Source organism: Homarus americanus, unplaced genomic scaffold (assembly GCF_018991925.1).
Source record: "Homarus americanus isolate GMGI-L3 unplaced genomic scaffold, GMGI_Hamer_2.0 scaffold31037, whole genome shotgun sequence".
Taxonomy (NCBI): Eukaryota; Metazoa; Arthropoda; class Malacostraca; order Decapoda; family Nephropidae; genus Homarus; species Homarus americanus.
Window position 1 is genome coordinate 4,245,077 of NW_024722227.1, and position 24,380 is coordinate 4,269,456.

General features: G+C 40.2%; 1 protein-coding gene across 1 annotated transcript in view; it reads right to left on the bottom strand.

Annotated features, from left to right (window-relative positions):
* Positions 1-12,908, bottom strand: part of LOC121862316 (protein mesh-like) — a 36,485-nt gene extending 23,577 nt beyond the window's left edge. Inside the window, 4 exon segments of the mRNA XM_042360480.1 lie at positions 123-313; positions 2,909-3,144; positions 3,680-3,757; positions 12,394-12,908. Of these exon segments, the coding sequence (XP_042216414.1) occupies positions 123-313; positions 2,909-3,144; positions 3,680-3,757; positions 12,394-12,556 (668 nt within the window). The 5' untranslated portion in view covers positions 12,557-12,908.
* Positions 12,909-24,380: the final 11,472 nt, after the last annotated feature.

Sequence of the window (24,380 nt, forward strand, 5' to 3'; positions counted from 1 at the left end):
CGTCAAAAGCTGGCCTGTAAGGCACTAAAGAAGATTCTAATATGTACGAATAGTAATGAAGTGGGCAATGAAAGGTCAGCTTCTGATAGCAGGATGAACACAGTGTGTGTGTGAGGACCCACCTCCAATACAATCCAGGCTGTCTGGTGTCGAGGTCGCGGGGTCTCAGTTGTCCGATGTTGCATTTAGAGTAGAAGGGTCCAATGAAAGACGGATCAGGACGGTCCGGCCACTGTGGCACAGGGAAGCTGAGGGGGTAATGCTTCCAGTTGAAGGGCGCGTCCGAGAACCCCAAGTATCCGTTGAGTGATACCTGCACGACAAATATACATGACAGAGTTATTGAGTAATTAGTTCAGGTACCCGTTGATCAACATTTACAAAACAAACATACATATCAAGTTACTTGAGTACTTCAGGTACACGGTCAACGCCAGCCTTCTTCATTGCAGCTGAAATTGTTATTTTGACCTGTAATGTATATTTGGATTTGTTTGTTTGTACCATATATTATGTATAAGTATTTCTGAGTATAAAACACCCAAGGACAAGATAAAATTAATACTGCGTTTCGGGGTAAAATATTAAAGCATTAATGGCTACCTCACCACTGTTAAAATTAATCTTTGAGAAATTTGAGGGTAAAAAAGCAACTTACCATACATACAGAAAGTAACATTCACCGTGAAAAGAATATGGTAGAATCAATAAAATTCAAGACTCACGATAAATCAGTTTGAGGATCATAACAATACCGGACGCCTTGCGGATATTCGTTACGACTGCATTTCTTAACACGAACTACGAGAAAATATAAACAAATACAAACGTACTTTCAAGTGCAAATTAACACCATAATTATAAAAACCGAATAAATATTTAGATAATAATTTGGTTTTAGATCTAAAAATATTTGGAGGCATCGAGCTTCACGTGCAGCTGCAGAATGCTGGTACAACACGACACACAACAGTTGAGTTAAAACAAATGGACTGTGATGGTTGCTAGGCGGAGTATCTCATTAAACACCTTCCTGAACGCCTCTATAAATTTTCTGGATGCTGCCGCAGGTCTAAACATTCCTGAATAAGCTGAGGTAAGTTTCTATAGGCTTTAGGTCACGGGAAATCATCAGTTGATTACGCGCCCTGCAAAATCAGTTTGATCACTCGGTGACGATTTGGGTACTTGTTAACTTTAGTCCTACAATTCCTTACGATAAATCTGGCAATATTAGTGAAATCTACAGAAAATTCTAAGACAATTTTCTTCTATGATATTTTAGTAACAAATGCATAATAAAGAAGATATGGCGCTCGAAAGTTTTGGTTAGGAAATTAACCTTGCCATATCGCCATTAACGGGTGACCCGCTGTCATCTTCAGAAATCCAGTTGCGCATGTGCAGGACAGCTCCGCCCACGAACAATCACAATTTGCCATTTCAGAATTTATACCACCCGCCCATATTTTAGTGACCAGACAAGGTTAGGCAGTGTGACCTGGGGCTAACTAGATTAGGCTAGATTAGGATGCATATTTTAGTGATGAAAAATATGTTTTTCCTATGTTTTGCTGTGTTTTGAATGATTTTGACCTTCGAAACTGGCGCAAATCACTCGTTTCTTAGTTTCCCCCCCACCCAAAACCCCTGGTTCCCACGGGTTCCCCCATTATTGTTGGGGTAGGGGGAGTCATAACTAAAAAAATGTTGAGTTGCGACAGTTTCGAAGGTCAAATTCATCCAAAACATAGTAAAATACAAAGGGAAAATATATTTTTGAGTCGCTAGAAGATTATAGGACTAAAAGTAACATTTACCACGATTTGTGGGGTGTATCAACTTATAACACTGAGCAAAATTTCTGCAGTTTTTCAGTCCTGCGTCAAAATACCTCAGTCCAAATCACACTAGCATTTACCACCTCGTTCTCATTCCGCCGTCGCTCATATCAAAATTACAATAAAAATGGTTACACGTCCAGTTGGTATCTGCCATGTTTCGCGAGAAAAGCAGTCAGAATTCATTTGCTATTCATGTAGATGAAGAAGTCAGGAGTGAGAAAACGGGAGTGGCTTCAGCATCTCTTACCAGCAAAAAAATCAGGTAGCTTCACAATTCATGGTTGTGTGTGGTGTGCATGAAACAAATGTCAAATGACTTTAAATATAGTACAAGGGTGAGCTTTTCGCTGGTACCAATAATTTTTTTTTTTAATAAAATTGTTTTTTTATAAATTTATAATTTTACCGTTACAATTCAACATTAAATATTATAATAGCTTGAGTTGAATCAGAAAGCATGCCGTTTTCCTGCGGAAACTCTTGACTTGGGTATGATGGTATCGCTATCTTCTGGGGAATGATAAAATTTTGCCCAGTGTGATGATACCCTCCCGAAGGTCTTCTCACCCGAGTTTTGTTAAGAAACACTAAATATTTTGATACACGGATGGTATGGGCTAAGCATAAAACGCCCAGTACTGTAGTGATTCTTAACTTATTTAATGACTATGACAGTAGTCTTTTATAATATTTCAACCGGTATTAAAACCCATTAAAACTTTTTTCTGCCCCCCCTCCTCAATTTTTTGTACGAACTCGATGATTGCAAGAACCATGAAAGTCTGATAGTTAAAATGGCGTCGATCATCTTGATAATTACCACGCGAAGTAATAATGTAAAAAAATGGGAAATATTAAATGTTGGCCGCTTCAGTAAGACCAGTCAAATTTCGTACCTAACAAATTATTGTGTGTGTGTGTGTGTGTGTGTGTGTGTGTGTGTGTGTGTTAATACCTGTATTAGTAAGATAAGGTAGGTTTAGGTCAATATCCTTCCTGAAGAAAATTTTCTATACCCACATATTAGTATCCCCTCCCGCCCCCCCCAAAAAAGCTTCACTCACCCAGGTGTAGTTGAGCCCGAAGCCGAAGAAAGGCAGGAGGAAGGTGAGCTGCTTGTTGACCTGGGTGTTCTGTGAGTTGACGTTCGTCTCTAGATCGCCAGTGCCGCCGTAGATGTCCGTGTCGAAAAACGGGTACGTGAGTTCGGCGCGGATCGTTGCCAGGCGTTCTGCACTGATGACGTAAGGGGCATTCTCCTTACCGTACTGACGCGGCGCCATCCGGGACATCATTGGATCTGCATAGGGTGATGATGGCAGGCTTTGAAAGATGGTCAGATGTGGATTTATAAAGATTCTGTGCTTTAACTTTTCCCTTAGCTGGAGTTAAAAGCACACCTAGGCAAGATAACGCCTTAATACACCCTCGTAATGGTTTAGTTTGAAGTCAGCCACTTAAAGTATATTCTCAATCTCCAATTAAAAGGAAAATTTAACTTACCAACATACTGTACAAGAGTTCTAGGTCTTGGTGTATAGTTAGTTAATGAGGATCATGTTATTGTGAGGGGAATGGCAGGGAGATGAGACGCTTAATAGCACAAAGTTTGCTTGCCAAGTTATATACTTGTAGTTTGAATTACCTTGCTTAAGAGGCAAGGCAAAATAAAGCAAACGTTAGGCCGTTTTTGAGAACGTAGATTTAATTTAAAAAATACAAATTATATACATTCAAATTATACAAAATTATTAATAAAATTAATGTGTAAAAATAAAATGTTACAAGTAAGGATATGAATGAAGGGGAAACATGGAAGATGAAGCATTACGAACCTAAATCACGTTTGGCTCTACTGCTGCTTCCTGACGATGGTATAAAATCTGGCGGCGCTACTCTGGAACGCATCGGATCTGGCGGAGGAAAGAAGGTAAAGTTAGGGTGATGTATTAGATTAGGAGGAAGGAGTGTGTGGTCATATAACTTATATCAGGCAAATGAAGACAATTTAAGATTGATGCGAGAATTCTGTTGCAACTTAAAACTGGCAAGTTAATAGTAATTGCAGCTTAAGACGCAATAAATAGGGATAACTACTTAAGATTATGTAAAAAATCGAAACATCGGACGTGGGCAAGAAATATGAATGTTATAATTTAAGACTGGCATTAAATGGCAATGCAATTTTAGGGTTGTGGCAGGACATAAGAAACTGGAAACTAAAGAGACCAAATAGCAAATGATGATAACAAACAAATTATTAAAATATTAATATATGGTTAACTGATAAATGGAGACTGACTGAACAAGACAAGAGCATCCAACACTACAAGCTATGACTTGCAAAGTTTGGCGTGTAAGGGAATAAGATAGGAACTAGTTTGTCTTAGCGATTCATTAATGCATGTGTTAGATTAGGTCATTCACTGAATTAATTTCTGGACCAGTAAATAAACCATAAGAATATGGAGCTGAAACTTATAATAGAATGAACACTTTATTTTTCCAATAAAACAAAAATTTTATCTGAAGATTGTAGCACATTCTGTTCAAAGGTGATTTTTAAGTTTGTTCAATCCTTTCTAGTTTTTAATTGCAGTACTGTATTTTTTTCATTATACTCGGTGAGACTGGGTCATATCCTTTATTTCAAGTTTTCGATAGTTTAATAATAATAAAAATAGGGCTATATAAAAGGATTCCAGATTTCACCTCAATTTTTTTGGAGGGGAAGGGGGGAGCACGACACTAAACTATAGGTGTCGTGTGATTATTATCGGTAATTTCTATTATGCTTTAGTTGTACAGTAGGTGCATTTATTTAACATAAGATGTATTTCAGAAATGCATCGATTTTACTGACTCTTGGTGGTCTTGCACTTGAATACACTAGTTCAACGTGTAGGCTAACGCTGTTCAAAATAGGGTTAATTTAGTTAAAAAATAAAACTGCTTATCAGTTTTTTATAAATAAAACCATCGGCAAATCCTTACGCTCCCAGTCACACACTGCCAGTTAGAGCACAGTAGATCACTTCTGACTGCATTGAAATCCCCGGAAAGATTCTACCTCCTGAACACTAAAAATCAAACTATGCACTGTTATTTTTTTAAGAGATGATGCGCCGATGTGATCTTGCTATGCTAAGATTAACAAATTAAGCCTTAAGCAAGGATTCCGTATATGCATTTGTGGTATGCGTTTGAAGTATGCTTTTGCGTTAAATTGCCTTGGAAAACGGACTCCCATTTCCATTTGCAGTTGCATATTCTGTCTTAGCGGGAACAGGACAGGAAAGATGGCTTCCGGTGCATCGAAGCTACGACGCTATTTATATGAACAGGATGATTTACTATTAATTATCCTGGTTTTGTATAAGATCATGCGTGATGCTAAGGGAAAACGGTCAAAGAAACATAGATGGTGGATGCATAAATTGCTGCTGAATCGGTCCAAATATGGAGCCTACAATACTTTGGTAAAAGAGCTAAGTTTGGATGAAGAAAAATTCAAAGAATATTTTCCTGGGTAAAGAGGGCATGTATATGAAACAGGAACTAGTGACGTCACAGTGGGATTCCCTCGTCCGCTTCCATGCAGTTGCGTTTTCAATCGTTACAGGACCGATTGAAATGTACTACAAACGCATCACGCTAACTCAACCGTGCTAGTGGTAACAACCGTGTACATTTCAATATGATCTATTTTTGGCGCTAACGCGTGAATGGAATCCTACCTTTAGTGTTCTTAACCAACAAGCCCAGTCACTTTACTCATAATACACCAAGCCTAAACATGTCTTCATTGTGTGCTCACTGCCATAAGCCTTATTCATGTCTCAATTCATAATTCAGCATTTATATACAGTACCAACAGGTATCCACGTTAACTGGTCGTGTTGTCAACATTTTGTTATGATGTATATATAGACTAATATCCTTTTATATTATTAGTCGTAGTTATACCCATATTATAGCAAAGTCAGTGTTATCATAACACCAGTTCAGTACCGTCAGCAGAAAGGCGTAGTGCAAGCTTCGCGTATCTGAGTGTAGGCGGGGCTAATAAAGATAACATTATCATTACAATTTCCAAGTTATATTCTTGACTCAGCTTGCCACGCCACGTATGACGATTTTGACCCGAGCAACAAATTACACTACTTAACCCACCCATAGAATCATCTTTTCACAATCTGGTTATAATACAAGGCCAACTTTGAACACTGAACCCCTTAATCGGACATGTATCTTGATTTCTGGTTGTGGATGGTAGTGTATGTACGAAGAATACGCGCCCAAAAAACTTAATTGTTGAGGTGCAGTAAGCCATTATAACAACTGATCTTCTAACATTGATTTTTCATTCTTATGAACACTGTCCACTAACACGTATAATGAAATTTAATCATCGAATATATAAGCAAAACATTAAGTGCCATTGATTAAAGAAACAAGTACGATAACTCAAACTCTTAGATAGGATGATATGAGTCCTTCCTTACGATTAAACAACAGTACCAAGTTAACGTAAGAACCTCTAAATCTGTTGCCATTTTGGAAGTTACCGTAATTTTGTGCTTAACTTTGAGTAAGCTCGATAAATACTTTTTTTTTTATATTTCCAGTTAAGAGGAAAAGTTAACGTGTGAATCTTCAAGAATCTTGACCCAGTTCTTGTCTATTTGGGTTTTCAATGAGCACTTTCTGAATTAGTCTTTGAATGAAAATATTAGGCAGTAGGTTTAATTTTTTATTAAACATACATTATAAAATAGAAAAATAACAGTAAAGTTTCTTAATGTAATATAGGGGTTGAATTCGGCGCCAATTTGAGTTTTCTGGCGCTGAGAACGATTGACATGCATAAAACATGTAGTAGACTATCAGACTATCAATGTGTTTACAAGGTGTACCTAGCAGAGAATGAAAATTACTTCAACGTAAATTACCAAGTTAGTATAGCGTAAGCCTGTCAGACGTTGTATTGCAGAAAGTAAAGCCGGGCAGTGTCTTGCCGGGGTGTGGTAAGAAAGTCGAAAAGCAGACAAATAGGTTGCTGTACCTGGGGTGTTGATAACCCTGGCTACATATTTGGGCCAACTCGCACTGTCTGAATATTCAATTAACCAATACAGTACACCTTTCATTCGACTGAAATTTGTTTTTATTTTAAAACAAATGAATTAGTTACTATTGGTTACATTATTTGAATGGCTGTTCTTAATGTAGAGCTGTATAAGTTGCCTTTAATGGGGTTTTAAATTATAAAATGCGATTTATGACAATGGTGTTACTGGTTATTTCCTCTGGTGATATCACACTTGTGCTTAGCTATTAGATTTACATAAAAAAATGATTTTTGGGTACGTAAATACGTTTTTATTATGAGGATTGAAATTTATGACACTTAAGCTGAACTTAGAGAGAAGTTGAATATTTCTGAATCCCCTCTAATGCAGGATAGAGTCGTTCAAAATATAAGGGAGACCATATATACTGTAGAACGAAGGTAAAAAGTGGCCTGCCAATAACTGGAAATAACAGGTCCTTTCTACCTTCTCCGGGGCAAATACAGTACAGTTAAACTGTCAGTGGCCAGCGAAACGATGTTTTTATTTATAATGCAAATTTTTTTTTTTACTTAAACATGGTGACTGGTGAGCTTGAAATTCAAATAGGTGTAACGGAAATCATATGTGAGTCAGAGCACCACTTAGGACTAGTTATCTTATCGCTATCAACGGATGATTACAGCGATAACCTAAGGGGCTCAAGCCTAGTGTTCCCTCACTCCCACGTCCAACTCGCCTCGAATTTTTTTTCAACCTCAACATGATCGAAGTTGGGTGTTGCCATGGGTGTGTTTCTTTTAGTTTCTACGCTATTTGTATATACATTTCAGAAGTCGTTCAATGTGCCTAATAAAACTTATCATCGTGACCTCACTTAGTACAGTATGTCAGATGTGCAATTTGCATGCTAGTGTGATGCAACAAATTTTAATAATTTTAATGAAATATTTAATAAAATCTCATATATACTTATTGTAACGAAGTTCAACAAATGAGCTTTCATTATTTTTTGAAGTGTTATTTAAACACCAGCCAACGCTGCTTTCCTCGGTGCGAAAGGCTTGTAGACACTGTTCGGCATAATTGCGGTTGCATATAATTTTGTGTGTGTTCTGGGTAATAGTTGTGTGTGTGCGTATGTGCGCCGGTGGGAAGGATCACTGTCACCTGCGAGATACTCACTGATAACGCGACAACAAAGATAACACCATATACACCATCGGGCTGGGAACGCTACGCGCTCACTAAGACAACGATAAGCCTCGCCTACTATTTAATGAATAATTAATGGAACTTTTTTATTTCTTACGTGTTGTTTGTTGTAGACACTAATACATGTAGATAGTACTAATAACCCTGGCAGTTGATGAACGGGAAAATAAAAATAACTACAAATCTGTTTTTATGGTTAATTAATTTCGGATGTTTCGGGTAAAAAAAAAACCTATCGATGAAGATCCTCTACTGGTTTCGTATGACAAATTATCAATGATGTATCAAGAGCTGTAAAGAAAACGGCCTAGGGATTTATTTTTATTTAATTTTGTATATGAATGGTGGCGATAAGCCTTCGAAGAGTTATAGTGCTTTTTTTTCTCAGCTGGGAAAAAACGCGCTATAGTAATGACATCATTATATAAGCGAGTTATTTAGGTACAAGCCTAAAGGAACATAGTCTTATTAGGCCCTCACCATAAAAAGGCTTTGCTGATCTTAATGATTTTTTTTTTCGCGTCAGAAATATCTTGACAGGAGTCGATTTATTAGTTTTCCAACTTTTTTTTGTCGGAGTTGTGGCCTTTATTGGTCTTTAAAACATTGGCGGGGTCGAACATCACATTTAGAAACATTAGTTGATAATATTGTACCTCACATAAACCAGCAGGATAAGTTTCTCGACAAATACGCCTGAAGGACAAGTTCTCTTGATCAACAAGAACGAATGGGTTTCTTAGCGGTTCTCATAGACCCTTGCAATGGAAACGCTTACTTATACCAGTAATTAACATGTAAGCGTGGATAGTTTTTTTTTGGGGGCGTTAGATAAATACAAAGGACGTGTTCTAGATAAGTAAACATGAAAGACATTCTTGGTGGTGGACCACATTCTGTCTATCATTGCATTGTATTAAAGTTTTCTTTCTTTTACAATGGCACCAACAGACTAGAATGCCACTCCTAAGGGCAAAATTTATAATGATGAAAAGTTCCACAAGCGAAACGCATTTTGGATACGACATAAATCAATAAAATTTAACTCTAGTGTAGTTTTGACTAAGTTAGCTTAGGTTCGGTATCGGTTGGTTCTTGCCATCTACTGTCATTAATAGGTAAATACATGGTCTGAGGATTTGTTCGTGGTTCTTTTCTCGCATTGAACATGCCGAACAGAAGCAGGAACACCGCACCTTGACCAGGGGAGCAGGTGTAGTGATAGCTCTTCATCATCCTGACTCGCTCGTCAGATCAACAGTCCACAAACCCAAATTTCTGGACGATTTTACTGTAATATTTTGTGTGTATGATAATATTTTGTTAACAAGGAAATGGAGGCAGAGGAATAATTTTGTTTTCATTATACCCAATAAGTTTTTCTACTCTGATGCACTTTCCCACTATTATGCAGTAAACAGATTACTTAAGATCAACAACGTGGTCCATTTCCACCCTGGTGGCTGCGATATCATTACTTTTTACTTTTATCCTTTTCGCCACTGATCGGCTCGTTATCCACTTGGGCTGTCGATCACGTCTCTGTTAGGCACTGTTGGCAAGTACTGGGCAGTGGGCATGCACTGGTTCCTGAATATATCTACGATTTTTATTTGGAAGGAAATGTAGAAAATCCAAAATTTCTTATGCAATATTGGTTAAAAAAAACCAACCTCTAATAGGTATAATCCACCGTGATACTGATCTTCATAATTACCGTAGCCTAAACCAAGAGCAAATGCTGTCATGTATTAACTTGTTGATGTAACAAGTGTATTCTACGCATAAATCGATTTTTTCCTTAAAAATTTACATCTTAGTGGAGATAATCTATTAACCCCTTGTGTACGGGGTCGCCTCTGAGCTGGAAACAAATCGTCTTGCGTTAGTAAAAGGGTTAAGAGTAGTGTTTTGATGATAAACATTTTTGAAATTGTATGTGTGGATATCGGTAATATTATTTGATCCTTTGGGGCTGGTTAGGTTAGGTCATTTGGGTAAGGTAAGGTTATTTGGGTCAAGTACAGTCATTTGGAGTAAGGCAAGGTTATTTTGGGTCTGGGTAGGTTAGGTTGTGGATAAGGTAAGGTTATATGTGTTAGAATAGATCCATTTAGGTTATTTGGATCACCGTACGCTTGGTTATTCGGGTCAGATTAACTGTGAGATTCTATAAACGCTCCGGTAAAAGTATATAGTCTGCGTCATCAACATTGTTCACTGGTCAGCCAAGCAGTGGTTGACAGCATTTGTACTTGTTAACCCTTTGAGGATGATGGGTCAAGAGGATGAGGCTTTGACACCTTGAGGATATTGTGGTTTAATTATTTTGTGACGATGGTGTACCCCTTTGAGGACGTTTCAATCCCTGAAAGATGGCAGCTTAAGCCATCACTTTCTAGATAATAATGACATGAGTGACGCAGAAAGGTTCGTGTAATATCAGCTTTATCTTGTCTGTGTACCCCTGCCCTTCGCCAGTATCACTAAGACATTGACTGATTGATGATATAATTTTTCAAGGATATTAAGAGGCGAGTGATATTTCTACTTTATCCTCTCTGGCTAGTTCGTTCAGTATACCGTCACTAGTAATATGAAGATATCTGGTACAGTAATGACCTTTTGATGAATCTCCCTTGCAAGAGAGATATGTGCACTGATGCTATGTAATGTTGTATAGCCGTTTTATATTTAACTTCGAGGTTGAATTAATATTAATGTATAATGTTTGACACAGGCTCCCTTCATTTTGTTTACGTAGGTTCATCGTCTGAGTGTAGCTAAACTTAATATCCCAAGATGCAGACACACACACCATAAGCCTAGCGCCCTCGATTTTTAAAAGTTGCTCTCTAGTGCAGAAACTAAAACTAAGGTGTCCTGTGCTTAAACGATCCTGGCCGTTGAAAGCCTGATTACATTAATACAACATGTAAGTGTACCGACCGATTTTTTAAGTTGTTTGTAGTAAAAATAAATAATACTTAAGCAGAGTTCTTAATAACCCTGGGAGTTGAAGCACCTCAATCTAAATTAAAAACAATAAGTACGTTTGTTGTAGTTGATGACCCTACCCGTTGACATACTGTACATACGTAGAGCGAACAAATACTGTAGATGTGAACATGAAGGTGTACTCGGAGATCTAATAGTTAACTGAATACTAATTATAGTTTTATATTATTAATATTTTACTGTAAAATAGACATTGTCTTGTTTCATTTCACTGTATTTATCTCATAGGGTGACATTGTCTAGTGGTACATGAATGCATGACTAGTGCCCTGTGGGATAGTCTCCATAAGCAGTCATGATAATGATCTGTAGTTTTTTATACTATTGAGAATGCTCTCTGTATCTATCTTACATAATTATCCATCTTGCCATGAATATAGCTTGTAATTACTTAATGCGGCATGAGTAACTGAGTGACCTATCTTAACCAATACTCTCTTAGTCCAGAAATTTCGTGGAACAGACATTCAAGTGTCAAATCTCTTAGTACCTTTGCCTTTCTATTGCTGTTCATACTTCATAACTATTTTATTAGTTACAGTAATATCCCTGGGCACATACTTCATACTTTTAAGAATTAAACACTTAATTGAGACAGTCCAATTTCCAGAGTTTAAATTGTCGGAATCTGTTAATCTTGGGAGCGTTGTATCGGGAGCTTCCATCTTCCCCATATCTTTTGTCTGACAATTGGTGACAGAGTACCTACCGTAGTCTCCTTATACTCCTGTTTACAGTCTTGGGTCGGGATACCGTTAACTTAAGCATTTCTCACCCCCCCCCCTTATGAACATTTAGCGACGTTGTTTTTTCCTGCAGTCATTAACCCTCCCGATATAGCTGAACACTGTAAGAAGTGTGTCAAATAATTACCTTTGCGTATAGGTAGTGGATATCTCGTATATTAAACCATTATGGAATATTTACCATACTCCCTATCCTTTGCCATCATGTTGGCAGCCCTGTGGGGCATTTTTTAAACAGCTACTATACTCACCTTCATGTTGGCAGCCCTGAGGAGTAGTGTGTGGGCACCTGTAATACTTATTTTCAATTTAGCTGCCTTTGGGGAACGATGTGGGAACCTTCAATACTTTCCCTCGTGTTGGTAGCCTAAGGAAGCACAGTGTGAGCACTTACCATACTTCCCTCAAATTGGCAGCCCTGTTAAACACTGTTAGAACCTATCATACTTTCTATTACACTATGTTGGCAGCCCTGTGGAGTGCTGTGTGAACACTTACCATACTTTCCCTCCTTTTCTAAAATCTTGGCGACCTTTGCAAGTTTTTCTTGCCGTTGTAACTCGACTTCATCGACTTTGTCTTGTTTCTTGTCCTCGTCCGCCCGCGCCACGGCAAACATTGCCAGCAGCAGTGCCAACGCCAAGGTCCATTTCCACCACATCTTCCAGCACCGCCCTGAGGCACCTTACTTTCTGGCACTCCAGTAACCACCCGCCGCCACTCAAAAAGTCTCACAAGTCCACCAGAAGAACTTACAACCCCCTTGGAGTCTCACAAATTTCCCCAGTTACGGTTTAATTTATATCCCTCGCAAACAAACAAACAAACAAACACTTTTCTTTTCTTTAAATTGTTAGCGTCTTCCTCTCCTCCTTCACCCTATCCTGGCGTCCATGGTCCTAGGCTGCAATGTGGTAAGCTAGTCGATAAATACACTGGCGCGCGGGTTGGCGAAGACCGTGCACTTGAGTGAGGCAAAGTAGTGGTGAACGTTACTGTTGTTCCCTCTCACTTATCGAGTTATCTTATCAACGGGGACTAGTACAGGCTAGGTAACAACACGTACTTTATAAATGATGCAACGATTTTCCTAGAGACGGATATATTAACTTTAATTGTTATGTGTGAGAAAGCGATAGGAAATTAGCTTCGTGTACAGAAATACTAATTTTAAATATTTTACAGAAACCACGAGGTTAATGTGCACCGTCATGCGCCTTAACTACGATGTATTGATAACAAAACCTTATCACAGCTGCTTCTCGATCCTTATGGCTGCAAACTACACTAAAACGCGATATAACATATTAGAGATATCTTTTAAGTCAACATAGCGCACCTAATATCTAACACACACACACTATTAAGGTACTGCCATATTCGCTGTATAGCAGCCATCAGAGACGTGACAGAGGTCTTGGGCACTTCGTAAGTTTTGAAACTGGATGGTACCTTCGAACGTGTGATTCCTGGCGGAGTACGTCAGCCTCTAGCCTCGCTCGGGGCCCCCAGCCACCTGCAGTCGAAAGCCTTGGTAAAATCTAGGTATATATTGTCGATATTAACAACCCGTTCGAAAAAAAAAAAAGACCTTGTACCTTGGAGAGCCCAAATTGAGCCATAGATTTACGTACTGTACTTACACGCCTCATCGTTTGTGCCGAGTTGCCCACTAAGTTACAACTGGTTTCATATTCACAGTTTTTAAACTGTTCAACTGAAATATCAAAGTACTCGTACAGCAATTCATATGTTAACGATTGATCTGGAATTTCCGACAATAGAAACTAATATGAATCTTCAGAATATCGACAATCAAGAATGTCTGTTGTAATACGTCTGTACATGACAAAGTCCTGTTCGAGTCTTAAGAGTTTATTACAACAAAACGAAAATAGTTAGAATAATGTTTGTTTTTTCTTCAGTGCACCTTAACATGTGTGCAGTTAGTGGATCGCGGCAGATCTTACTGATACTCCTCATTGTCTACGTGCTGGCCAATATTTATTTCTTCACTCTTGCCATCGGTTAACCTTGTACGAAGATTTCCGCTATCAGCATCTTGGGTCTGAAGAGTTCTTCTTAACATGCTAAAAAAGAACGAATGGTTGGAACTCTTCCAACTGGTAGGATCACGTCATGTCCAACATTCAAGATAGACACCAAATATTAAGTTTACGAAACTCATGTGAGTTTTCAGTCCTCTATTTTCGCACATCATGAGGATTTACTCGACAAGACACGTGAGATGTGACTTCACCAGAGAACATCCTTTTACGTATATTGTATACTCGTTACTCTCATCAGTAGAGTCCAGCATGCAATATGTCAACACAGCGCCGAGACTTATCATCAGGTAGGAAAACTTGGACTATTTGCGCTTTATACGCGTACTAGTGCAATCTACAGTATTGTGTGCTACTTTGTGTACCGTTGATCTTGGTACAAGTAGCTGCAGTTCACTTGAAGTACGGCGAATAAATTTTCTAGGGTCAACTTCGAGTTGTCACTTCCTGTCTCCTGAAACTTGTGAAACCACCTCCTAATGCTGGGTTTGGAGGGAAGATCCTTATCATATTGACGACGGTAATTCCGCTGAAAAAACAGAGGACATACTGAGCTGTATCCTGTGTAGTCGCCATCTTCATTCAACCTTCAATCGTTAATAACCGAACACTCAAATTACAAACTGCAGATAAAGAAAAGAAAAAAATCATTGTATCAACAATGATATGCCTCCCAAAAATGTATAATTATATATTTTTACTGATTGGTGTAATCGTTTTAAAACCGGAACAGGACTTTGTAGACACCTGTGCAGTATTACAGAGAAAATTTAACCTTATACTGTACACCAGACATAACTAATACTCATGGGAATCAAGGACTGTACATGAGGGGATGTATTTTATGACAGTAGAAATCAGGTGTAATTTTCAGGACATTTTGGCAATGGCAGCCATCTATTTTATATCTTTAAATTTCAGACTCTCCTGTACCCAGATTATCTGGGTTCACACCTTGACTATTCGATAATATTGCAGTTCAGCGGTCTGTTAATATAACCTGAAACAAATTATATTTTCTTACTTAGATAATTTAGATTATATTTCCGTGGCCCTTCATAATACAATGAAAATGGTTGTACACTCACGATAGTAATTTAGATTTTTCCTCATCATCATGACCCGTCAGTGTAAAACAGTACCGCTCAAAATGCAAAGGTTAAGACCGTAATATCATGTAGGACTGCATATAACCCAACCAACCAAACCTAACCTAATGTGATTATATATTATTGAACAATATTTACTGCAAATCTTTCATTATTCGCAGTGTAATATCCGGGTATGCTGCATTCCAAGCATCTTACATTTCGTCTTTCACAAACCCTGAATCAATTGTGTCACCAAGTATGAGTCAATGTCAAGAGTGACACGGGAGGGTCCGGTGGGCACACTCAGTTGAAGTATACAATATCTCTTGTAAGTCATGAGTCACATATGACGAAACCTCACTATCCTTGATGGAAATAGGTGTGACTAGGGGTTCACAGGTGCTGCTCCCCAGTAAACAATATGTAATGTTCTTAAGTTTTTGTATATATATATATATATATATATATATATATATATATATATATATATATATATATATATATATATATATATATATATATGAAACATCTTGAGCACGAAACGTCCCACTGCCATAACGAGGTTGTTGATGCTTGTCATTTTCTGTAATAGTAATATGAATCTAGTCACGTTCTTTTCTAACGATGAATCTGTATTGTTATGTTCCTGTGGACGATGATAACTCACCTCAAACAGATATTCTCATTCAAGCCTTTTTTCCAAGATCACTGGAGGATGGTCAGAAATGAACGCAAATACACATTTGTCCTTCATTAGTCCATTCATTCATACTGCTGCAGTTCATGTGTTTTGCTATAGTATAGTACTCCTCTGCCACAACAATCCCCAAAATCTAGTTTACCCTTGCCACTTCACATAAGCTAACATCACCCATCAGGACCTTCCACCCTAGTCCTTGCTTCCACCCATTAACGCATACTGTTGCTTTTCTCGATGCCAGTCTCCCTCACTTCTACCATACACCTCTGTATTATATATTGTATTGTTTATATCAATCTATCATTTCCCATTCTCCCAATTACCAATACTACCCGAGCGAACTCTGATCCATTCTCTGTCCATCCCTTCGTTCGCTTGCATTTCTCCTCCGTACTTATGTACAGTATTCTCTGCATACTGTTTACCCCACATGCTGCTCTCAAGCACATCACTTCAGTAATTTCAGTTTTTTCTTCCTCTTGCATCCTGAGCCCATGCTTCACACCCATAAATAACATTGGCTCAAAAATTAAGCAAAATAAGTTGAAATATTTAAAATTATAGTTTATGATCAGTGTAACCTCGTTAATAATTACCTACTGTAAGTATCCCTCTACTGATGCTATGAAGCAATGCAAATTTTATGTTTTTATATAGTCTAGGATGGGATAGTGTACAGTACAGTAGTTAGACTAGTTGAGCTCCACAAGCTCACGAGCACCACTGTGAACACAATTATCTTGTTGGAAGATATTCTACTATCTGCCACCTGATGATGCTGATTAAGTTACAGTGCATATACAATAATAAATTAACTGACCAAGGTTATACTGTAGCGTAGTGTATGTGGTCAGTTGTCTAATTACTCTTTGTGTTTGTCTATTTTCTCTTTGTTAGGCTCACATGCATATGTACATGTAGGAGATCTCGCACCAAGGACGGAGGTGAGAAAGGAAACTCACAATGGCGTTTTCTATATATACTGTATATTATATGTACAGAACAGTCTGGTACTAGGAAGTTGCTGCTGTGGGGAGCTTCTTTAGAGGAGGTCTTCTCTGCTTAAGAGCGTGGTGTTGTCTGACCTTCATGATGATGATGATGATGATGATGATGATAATGAAGTAAAGTGGCAAATGACTTTGCCCTGGGAGAGGAGAGGAATGAGAGAAGGAAAGCATAGAAACGGGAAGTAAAGTAGTAGGGGGTGAGAGCAGGTGGGCTCTCCACCTAGCTGAGACGAGTTGATATGTTGGGGTGGTGGCCACACACAGCAGACGCCTGCCCGCTCAAGGGAGGCAGGTGGAGGGGAAGCTAAGCTAGCTAGGCATTCATTAGTGTAATGGGTGTTAATTTACGTTTGTTAAGTGGTGGTGTTATTTGTTCACATATATGTGTAAAGTGGGTCTTGTTCTATGTTAACATGGAGGCTCTTGGGCCACCAGCCGGTTCGACACAGCACTGACCCACATTGTGTTCACAGAAGAGGGTATTAGAAATAAACTGTCAAAGCTAAAGGTCCATAAGAGTCCCGGCCCTGACAGGGTGCATCCTAGAGTGCTAAGAGAGTTGAGCAACGAGCTTGCTGAGCCCCTGAAGATCCTGTTTTGTAAATGCCTGGATGAACGAAAGGTCCCCAGTGAATGGAAAGTGGCTTATGTGAGTCCTATCTTCAAGAAGGGCAATCGTCACTCCACGAATAACTATAGACCAGTGAGCCTGACTTGAGAGTATTATCAGAGATGCCGCGATGGAACATCTACTACGAAACAACCTTGTAAAGGAATGCCAACACGGTTTTATGCCGGGGCGCTCCTGCCTAACACAATTTCTCAAGGTATTGGATATTTGGACCCATATTCTGGAACGGGGTGGTAATATCGACAATATTTACCTAGATTTTGCCAAGGCTTTCGACAGTGTACCCCACGAAAGGCTGAAAATCAAACTGGAAGGGTACGGAATTCGGGGAAATGTCCTAGCGTGGATAGAAGACTTTCTACATGACCGCACGAAATCATCATCCGTACCTGTCACAAGCGGGGTACCACAGGGCAGTGTATTGGGCCCGCTGTTGTTTGTTTGTTTCATAAATGACATGCCTGACGTTGTACACTCCTCCATACAAATGTTTGCCGATGACGCCAAGTTATTTCGGGAAATGAAGAACCAAGCGGACTGTGAAGAGCTGCAGAAGGACCTCTGTGGGCTCCAGGAATGGTTGAAGAAATGGCTGCTAAGATTCACCTGGGGCATACCAACGGTAAGGAGGCGTTTCATATGTCCCAGCGGGATGAAGAAACTGCACTATTTGAGACTGAATGTGAGAAGGACCTAGGTGTGTATGTTGACAATGAGCTGGAGTTTTCGGGCCATTGCGAGAAGAAGGTAAATCAGGCAAATCAATTATTGGGTCTTATAAGAAGGTCGTTCAGATATCTAGACGGTCCGTCCCTCGTAACGATCTTCAAGAGTGAAGTGCTTCCCCATCTGGAGTACTGACACCCCGTCTGGTCCCCGAGATATGCTAGGGACTGTCAGTTGGTTGAAAATGTTCAAAGGATGGCCACCAGACTGGTGCCTGCCCTTCGGCACCTCAGCTACCCTGAGAGATTGGAGCGCCTGAACTTGCTTAGCTTATACTACAGACGGTCAAGGTGTATAAGCATCTCAAGGGGCACTACTCAGTCGAGTGTCCTTACTTGGAGCTGGCGGACGCTCGCCCCACAAGGGGTCACAGCTCAAGATTGAAGAAGCCGCAAGTTCAGAAAACTGTGAGGGCAAACTTTTTCGGAGTGAGAGTTGTGAACTCTTGGAACAATCCACCAGAAAGTGTTGTGACGGCACTGAGTGTGAGCTCTTTCAAGACCAGACTTGACCAACACTGGAGCAGGTTCAGGTACATTCAGGAGCTGGTGCATGCCCAGTACTTGCCAACAGTGCGCAACAGAGACGTGACCGATCGCCCAAGCGGCTAACGATCCGATCTTTTGGTGAAGAGGATAAAAGAAAAGGAAAAGTAATCAGAGACGTGACCGATCGCCCAAGCGGCTAACGAGCTGATCAGTGGTGAAGAGGATAAAAGTAAAAGTAAAGTTTAACTGGGAGAATATTGGGCCTTCCAACTCTTCAAGTTTGCTCCAGATTCTCTGGGCTTGGCTGTGTGTACTTGTGTTCAGTGGTTCGATATTGTATAATTCGTGAAGTTCTTGTATTTTGGTGGTGTATGGGTGGAGTTGCTTTGATGCTCTACGGATAGCTTTGTTTTGCACTGATTGAAGTTTAAGTTGGCTGGTTTTGTTGATTGTGCTGAGTGGTATTGGTGGATACTCCAGGTGGGGCGGACAAGTGCTTTGATTAGGTGTAGTTGAATTTTGGTGTCCATTTTGCTAATTCTTTGTATTTTTGGGAGTTGTGATTGGGCAAGCGTTTTGCGTTGTGTTATGTGTTTTGCTATACCTGTTCTTGTTATTGTGAGTCCCAGAATTTTGCCTTCGTTGGAGTATTGTATAGGTATGTTGTTGACTGTGATTGGTGCTGGGTTTATTTTGGCAATGTGTATGATCTTTAGTTTCTGTGTATTGGTTTGTATTTTCCACTTTTTTTCATATTCGTTGATTTGCTCGATGGCGTGAGCTGTTTTTCGTGACATCATCTGTTTGCCCTTGCCTGGATGTCGGATGATTTGGGTGACGTCATCAGCATAAGCTATGTATTCTCCGTGTGTAGGAGGTGGCATGTCTGCCGTGTATATAGTGCAGTGTTGGCGAGAGGTTACTTCCCTGTAGTACTCCGCTGTATAACTTGATGCTTGGGCCTATGTGGTTACCAATGATAATTTTGGCCTCTCTGTTGTCAAGGAAGTTACAAAGAAAGGAGGTTAAGTTGTTGGGAAGTTCTTGGGTAGTAATTTTGTATTTGAGCCCTAAGTGCCAGACCTTGTCGAATGTTTTTGCTACGTCCCTTAATACTACGTTACACTGATCTCTGTTGTGCATTGCGTTTGCTGTTTTTGTAAATTAGGGCTAAGGCTGTATGGGTTCCTCTGCGTTTTCTAATTCCGTAGTGACCTGGGGTTGTATTTCTCTTCAAGTTCAAGGTGTATTCTCAGTCGGTGGTTAATGATTTTTTTCTTGGGCTTTTCCCGGTGTTTCTAGAAGAGAGATTGGTCTGTAATTTGATACTTGAGTGGGGGATTTACCTTGTTTTGGTATAAGTCTGATGCTTGCTGTTTTAAATTTCCTTGGATAGTAACCAGAGGCAAGTGATACAATAAAAATGTTTCTGAGTTGGAGTATCATGTTGATTGGTAGATGCTGGAGTATGGGTTTGTTTATTTTACTGATGCCTGGGGCCTTGTTCTTGTTTATTGTTTTGTGTATTTCCTCTGCGGTGATTGGTTTGATCAGTGGGGAAAGATCGTCCAGAGCGTTTATGTCTATGCTGGGACTTGGTTGCCAGATGTGGGTTGTGTGTGTCATGTGATTGGTTACTTGTCGCTCGGTGTTCATACAGAAGTTCAGGTTGTCTTCCTGGCTTATTTGAAATATTTTGTTCCAATATTTCCTGAATTCAGGTTCTTGTTCTTTGGGTTCAGTTAATTTGATTTGGTTGCTGTTTAGAATGTAGTTTGATTCGTTGCTGGAGATTCCCATTAGGTGTTTAATTTTCCGCCAGAATTCTTTCGGGTTGTGGTCAATTGCTTCTGTGTCTGTTATTGGTTTCTCCCAGTTATTCACGTATGCTTCTTTGGACATGTTTCTTAGTTGTTTGTGTATGGTGTAATATTGTCTTCTGTATTCTGGCGTCCATCCTTGTTCTATGATTAATTTTAATAAATTACTGAATTGTGTCTGTAGAATTCTTGATTGATGTGAGCATTGAGGGTGTGGTAATGTACGGTGAGTGGTCGTGGGTATGTGGTGCTCCATTGCTTGGCTCACGTTTTCGTACCATATCTCTAGTGTGTTGTCTATTTGGGAAGTGTGTTTGTTGTTTAGTTTGGTGATTTGGTGATTGTTTAGCTCCTTTTGGAATTCCTCCCAGTTGGACCAGCTGTAGCTGTATCTTATCCTGGCAGGGATCTGTATTGGCGACGTGGAGAGTGTGGCTACGATAGGGAGATGGTCACTGGTGATTATTGGGCCGGGTTCCATTTGCAGGTTAAGATGGTGATGCTGGTTTGTTAGTACCATGTCTGGATGTCCGATTTGACCTGCTCTGATGTATGTGGGGAATTCCGGGCCAAGGTGTATTGCGTCGCCGTGACTCAGTAATGTGTTTAAAATCTGCCCTACGGCATTGTTATCCTGGTGCCCAAAGACGCAGTGTCGTGCATTTAGGTCACCCAGAAAATATGCTGGTATATTTCTTCTCATCAGTTTGAGCATGTCTGCTAGTGGGAAGAGGGTCTTCTCGGAGGGAGGTAACAGGTACCGATTATAATAGGTCCTGTTGGGCAGTTAATTTCGATCGCCAGAAAGTTTTCTTGAAATGAGTCGTGTATTTTGTGTTGTATGTTTAGTTTTGTGGCTATGGCAATTCCATCATGTTGTGTCTTGAATGTTTTTTGGTAGACTGTGTAGTTAAATATTTTTAATTTTTCTGAGTTCTTACCATGCGAATTTATGAGGATAATATCTGGCTCTATGTTACGGTATGTGTTATATAGTTCGCTTGCTCTCTGTGAGATCCATGCTAAAACATTGTGTTGGTTTTTTTAAGTTTGTTTATTATGAAGGCTGGTGCCTAGAGCTGGTTTGCGCCATTTTTGCTGACCGGTGTTCCCCTGTCCGGGGCCCCCCTCCTGTCCGTCAGCGGGCCCAGGCTGATCTTTTTATATGTTGACTGATCAACTCTCTCTATTCTGTTGTGTCTTGTGATGATTCTTCCTTTTTTGATTAGTGTTTCAATATGTGTGTCATCTAGGTTTTTGTCTGAGTATGTGTATTTTATCTTGCCCTGCTTTATTTCTGCCAACAGTCTTTCTGACGAGACTATGGGGGGAGCTGTAGTGGAGAAAAATCGTAGACCAGTTTCAAACCCTAGGTCTTCGTTCTCCGTGGTCTTTCTGGGTGAAGGTGGTGGTGGTGCCATAGTTCCTGCTTGATTCTTTTTTGGGGTGCTAAATCTGGCGGTTTGTTCTGTTATTGTGGTGGTTTCATCTTCGTTTTCGTCATCCAACGTTTCCTCCTCGCTTGCTGGGTCGGGTTGTAAGTCTGAGATAGTCTGTTCTTGATTTGCAATGCTCTCTGGTTTGTATATGATGAAAATTTCGGTAGAAGGCACGTCGTTTGGGAGTTCCATGTCTGGCAGGTTGTTGGCGGCGAACATGTCCCTTGCTGCCTAGGCAAAAGTTCCAGGTCTGGCTATATTCAAGTTGAAGCAAAATAGGTTGCTTTGCGGGGGGATGGTGTGGTGACTTTTTCGAGGACATTTGTCGTTTCTCTGGTTAATTTTGTCACAGCTGAATATGTCTTGTTTTGCTGTTCCCGTGTCTTCTCCCTCTCCTTCTTTTGGTTAACTCTTGCTTTTCGTATGGGCCAGCGAGTAGCCAGGGTTCTGTGATCTTCACAGTTTAGGCATTTGGGGGTATCTTTGTTTTTACACTCCCTAAAGGTGTGCCCCCTTGTTCCCGCATTCTGAGCAGTGCTTAGTGTCCTTGTTAGGGCAGTCTGTAGCCGTGTGTGAGTATTGGTAGCAGTTCCAGCATGGAGTAAGGGGGAAGAACTCCTCCTGCTCCACCTGGCTGCTGCTGACATGGTAGTAGGAGAGACAAAGTCCTGGATTGCTCTTTGGGCCATGGCTATTTCTGTGAATCTTATTTTGAGCATGGATGGCAGTCTGGGCAGCTTGACCACTTCCTCCACCTTGGACCATTGGTTTCTATGTTCTATGCCCATTGGTTTCTATGTTCTATGTCAGATACCAATTGCTGTTAACTTGCTTCTTCGGTGATAGCTTTATCTAGTCGTTTGACTACAATTGACTTCCTTGCTCAGAGTTGTGGAGGGACTGCAACTTCAAATTTTGCAGACTTTAGTTGTCTTGTGCTCTCTCTCGATAGGAGTAAGTCTACATCATTCTCAGTCAGGCAAAAGGCGATGAAGGGGTCCTCATTTCGGAGAGTACGTGGTGGACAGGCCACCGTTGCGTGGAGTGAGGTTGGAGACCTACCTGTTCCAGGAGAGGAGTTTGTCACAGGAATTACAACAACCCCCCACCGCCACTTGTTGGTCGAGTGGTCGTTGAGTGGTTCTCGCGACTCCTGGAAGCACCGTCAGGGGACTCTACTTCCCTAGTGTTAATGAATGCTCACTTACAGACGTGAGCTAGTGTACCTAATAAGGGTCGGGGTGGGGATTCAGGATTGCGACCTCCTTCCTAGGTCGACCCGCATGATCACGGTTAACTAGGAAGGCTCAGCGGAGGGATGGGTACTGCTCCTGCCCCCTTTCGTGTTCACAAGCTCCTGGGAGGGAGGTGAACAGTTACAGGGGGACCCTAGGACAAATACACCTTTAGGTGCAGGTCTCCAGGCCAGAGTGAAAAAGAAGGAAGAAGAGAGGAATAATAGCCACTGGTGTAGGTAACACCGGTGGGATCGTGGCCCAGGTCCGCTGCAGGAAGCCGTTACAGAGCACCTAATCTGGGCTGCTTCTGATCATTGGGGAGACACAGAAAAGGAGTTGTTTGGAGCAAACTTCCCGAGTATTAAAGTGGTGGCGAGTGGCGTCAGGTGACGGTTAGTGAGTCAGCAGTTTGAGACAATGGCTAGCTTTGGCGGTGAAGGGTCTGGAGAGAGGTCCTATCACGGCAAAGGCTGGCTGGTTGATGAGTAGTGAGTTCAGTGTCTGACCTTCACGGCGAGGCATGGGGTATTTATATCATTCTACCGGATCAAGAATCAAAATGTGTGTAAGAGTTATTTTCTTATATTGTATATAATATTTGGTATTTTCTATTTCTCTTTTTTCTGTTTTTATATTACTGTATAGAGCTAGACCCCGACTTACGACTGCTTCGACTTACGACTGTCGGGACTTACGACCGCCGCAGTTGTGACCATTTTTTTTTTAATTTTTTTTCCCAAATGACACACGCATTTTCTATACCGAAATGTTTCCAGTTAATGTAGTCTCCATGTATAATTAGAAAATTATGGGGGCCCCATGTGCATTCAGCTGACTACATTAAAGGTAAGTGCTCAGTCACACTATCCATTCCTCATTATTTATTACTTTCACTGTACTGTATCCATTCCTCATTATTTATTACTTTTACTGTACTGTATTTCATTGTAGAAATTTTATTTAAATTTTTTTTTTTATCTATGTCGGACTTACGACCATTCGGACTTATGACCTGGATTTGGGTCCCTAACCCCGTCGTAAGTCGGGGTCTAGCTGTATATAATTTGGTAACACAGGCTCAGTTATAAATATTTTAGTTCACGATACTGTAGTATATTTGTGCATTCAAAAACAATATCACAGGAATACACATACAGTATATGAACATAACTCCTTAATACAGCATATATTTTTCACTCCTGGAAACAATTTACGTGTACAGTACAGTACTGATATGATGCAGGGTAGCTGGATTCAAGGGAAAACATAGGCTCTC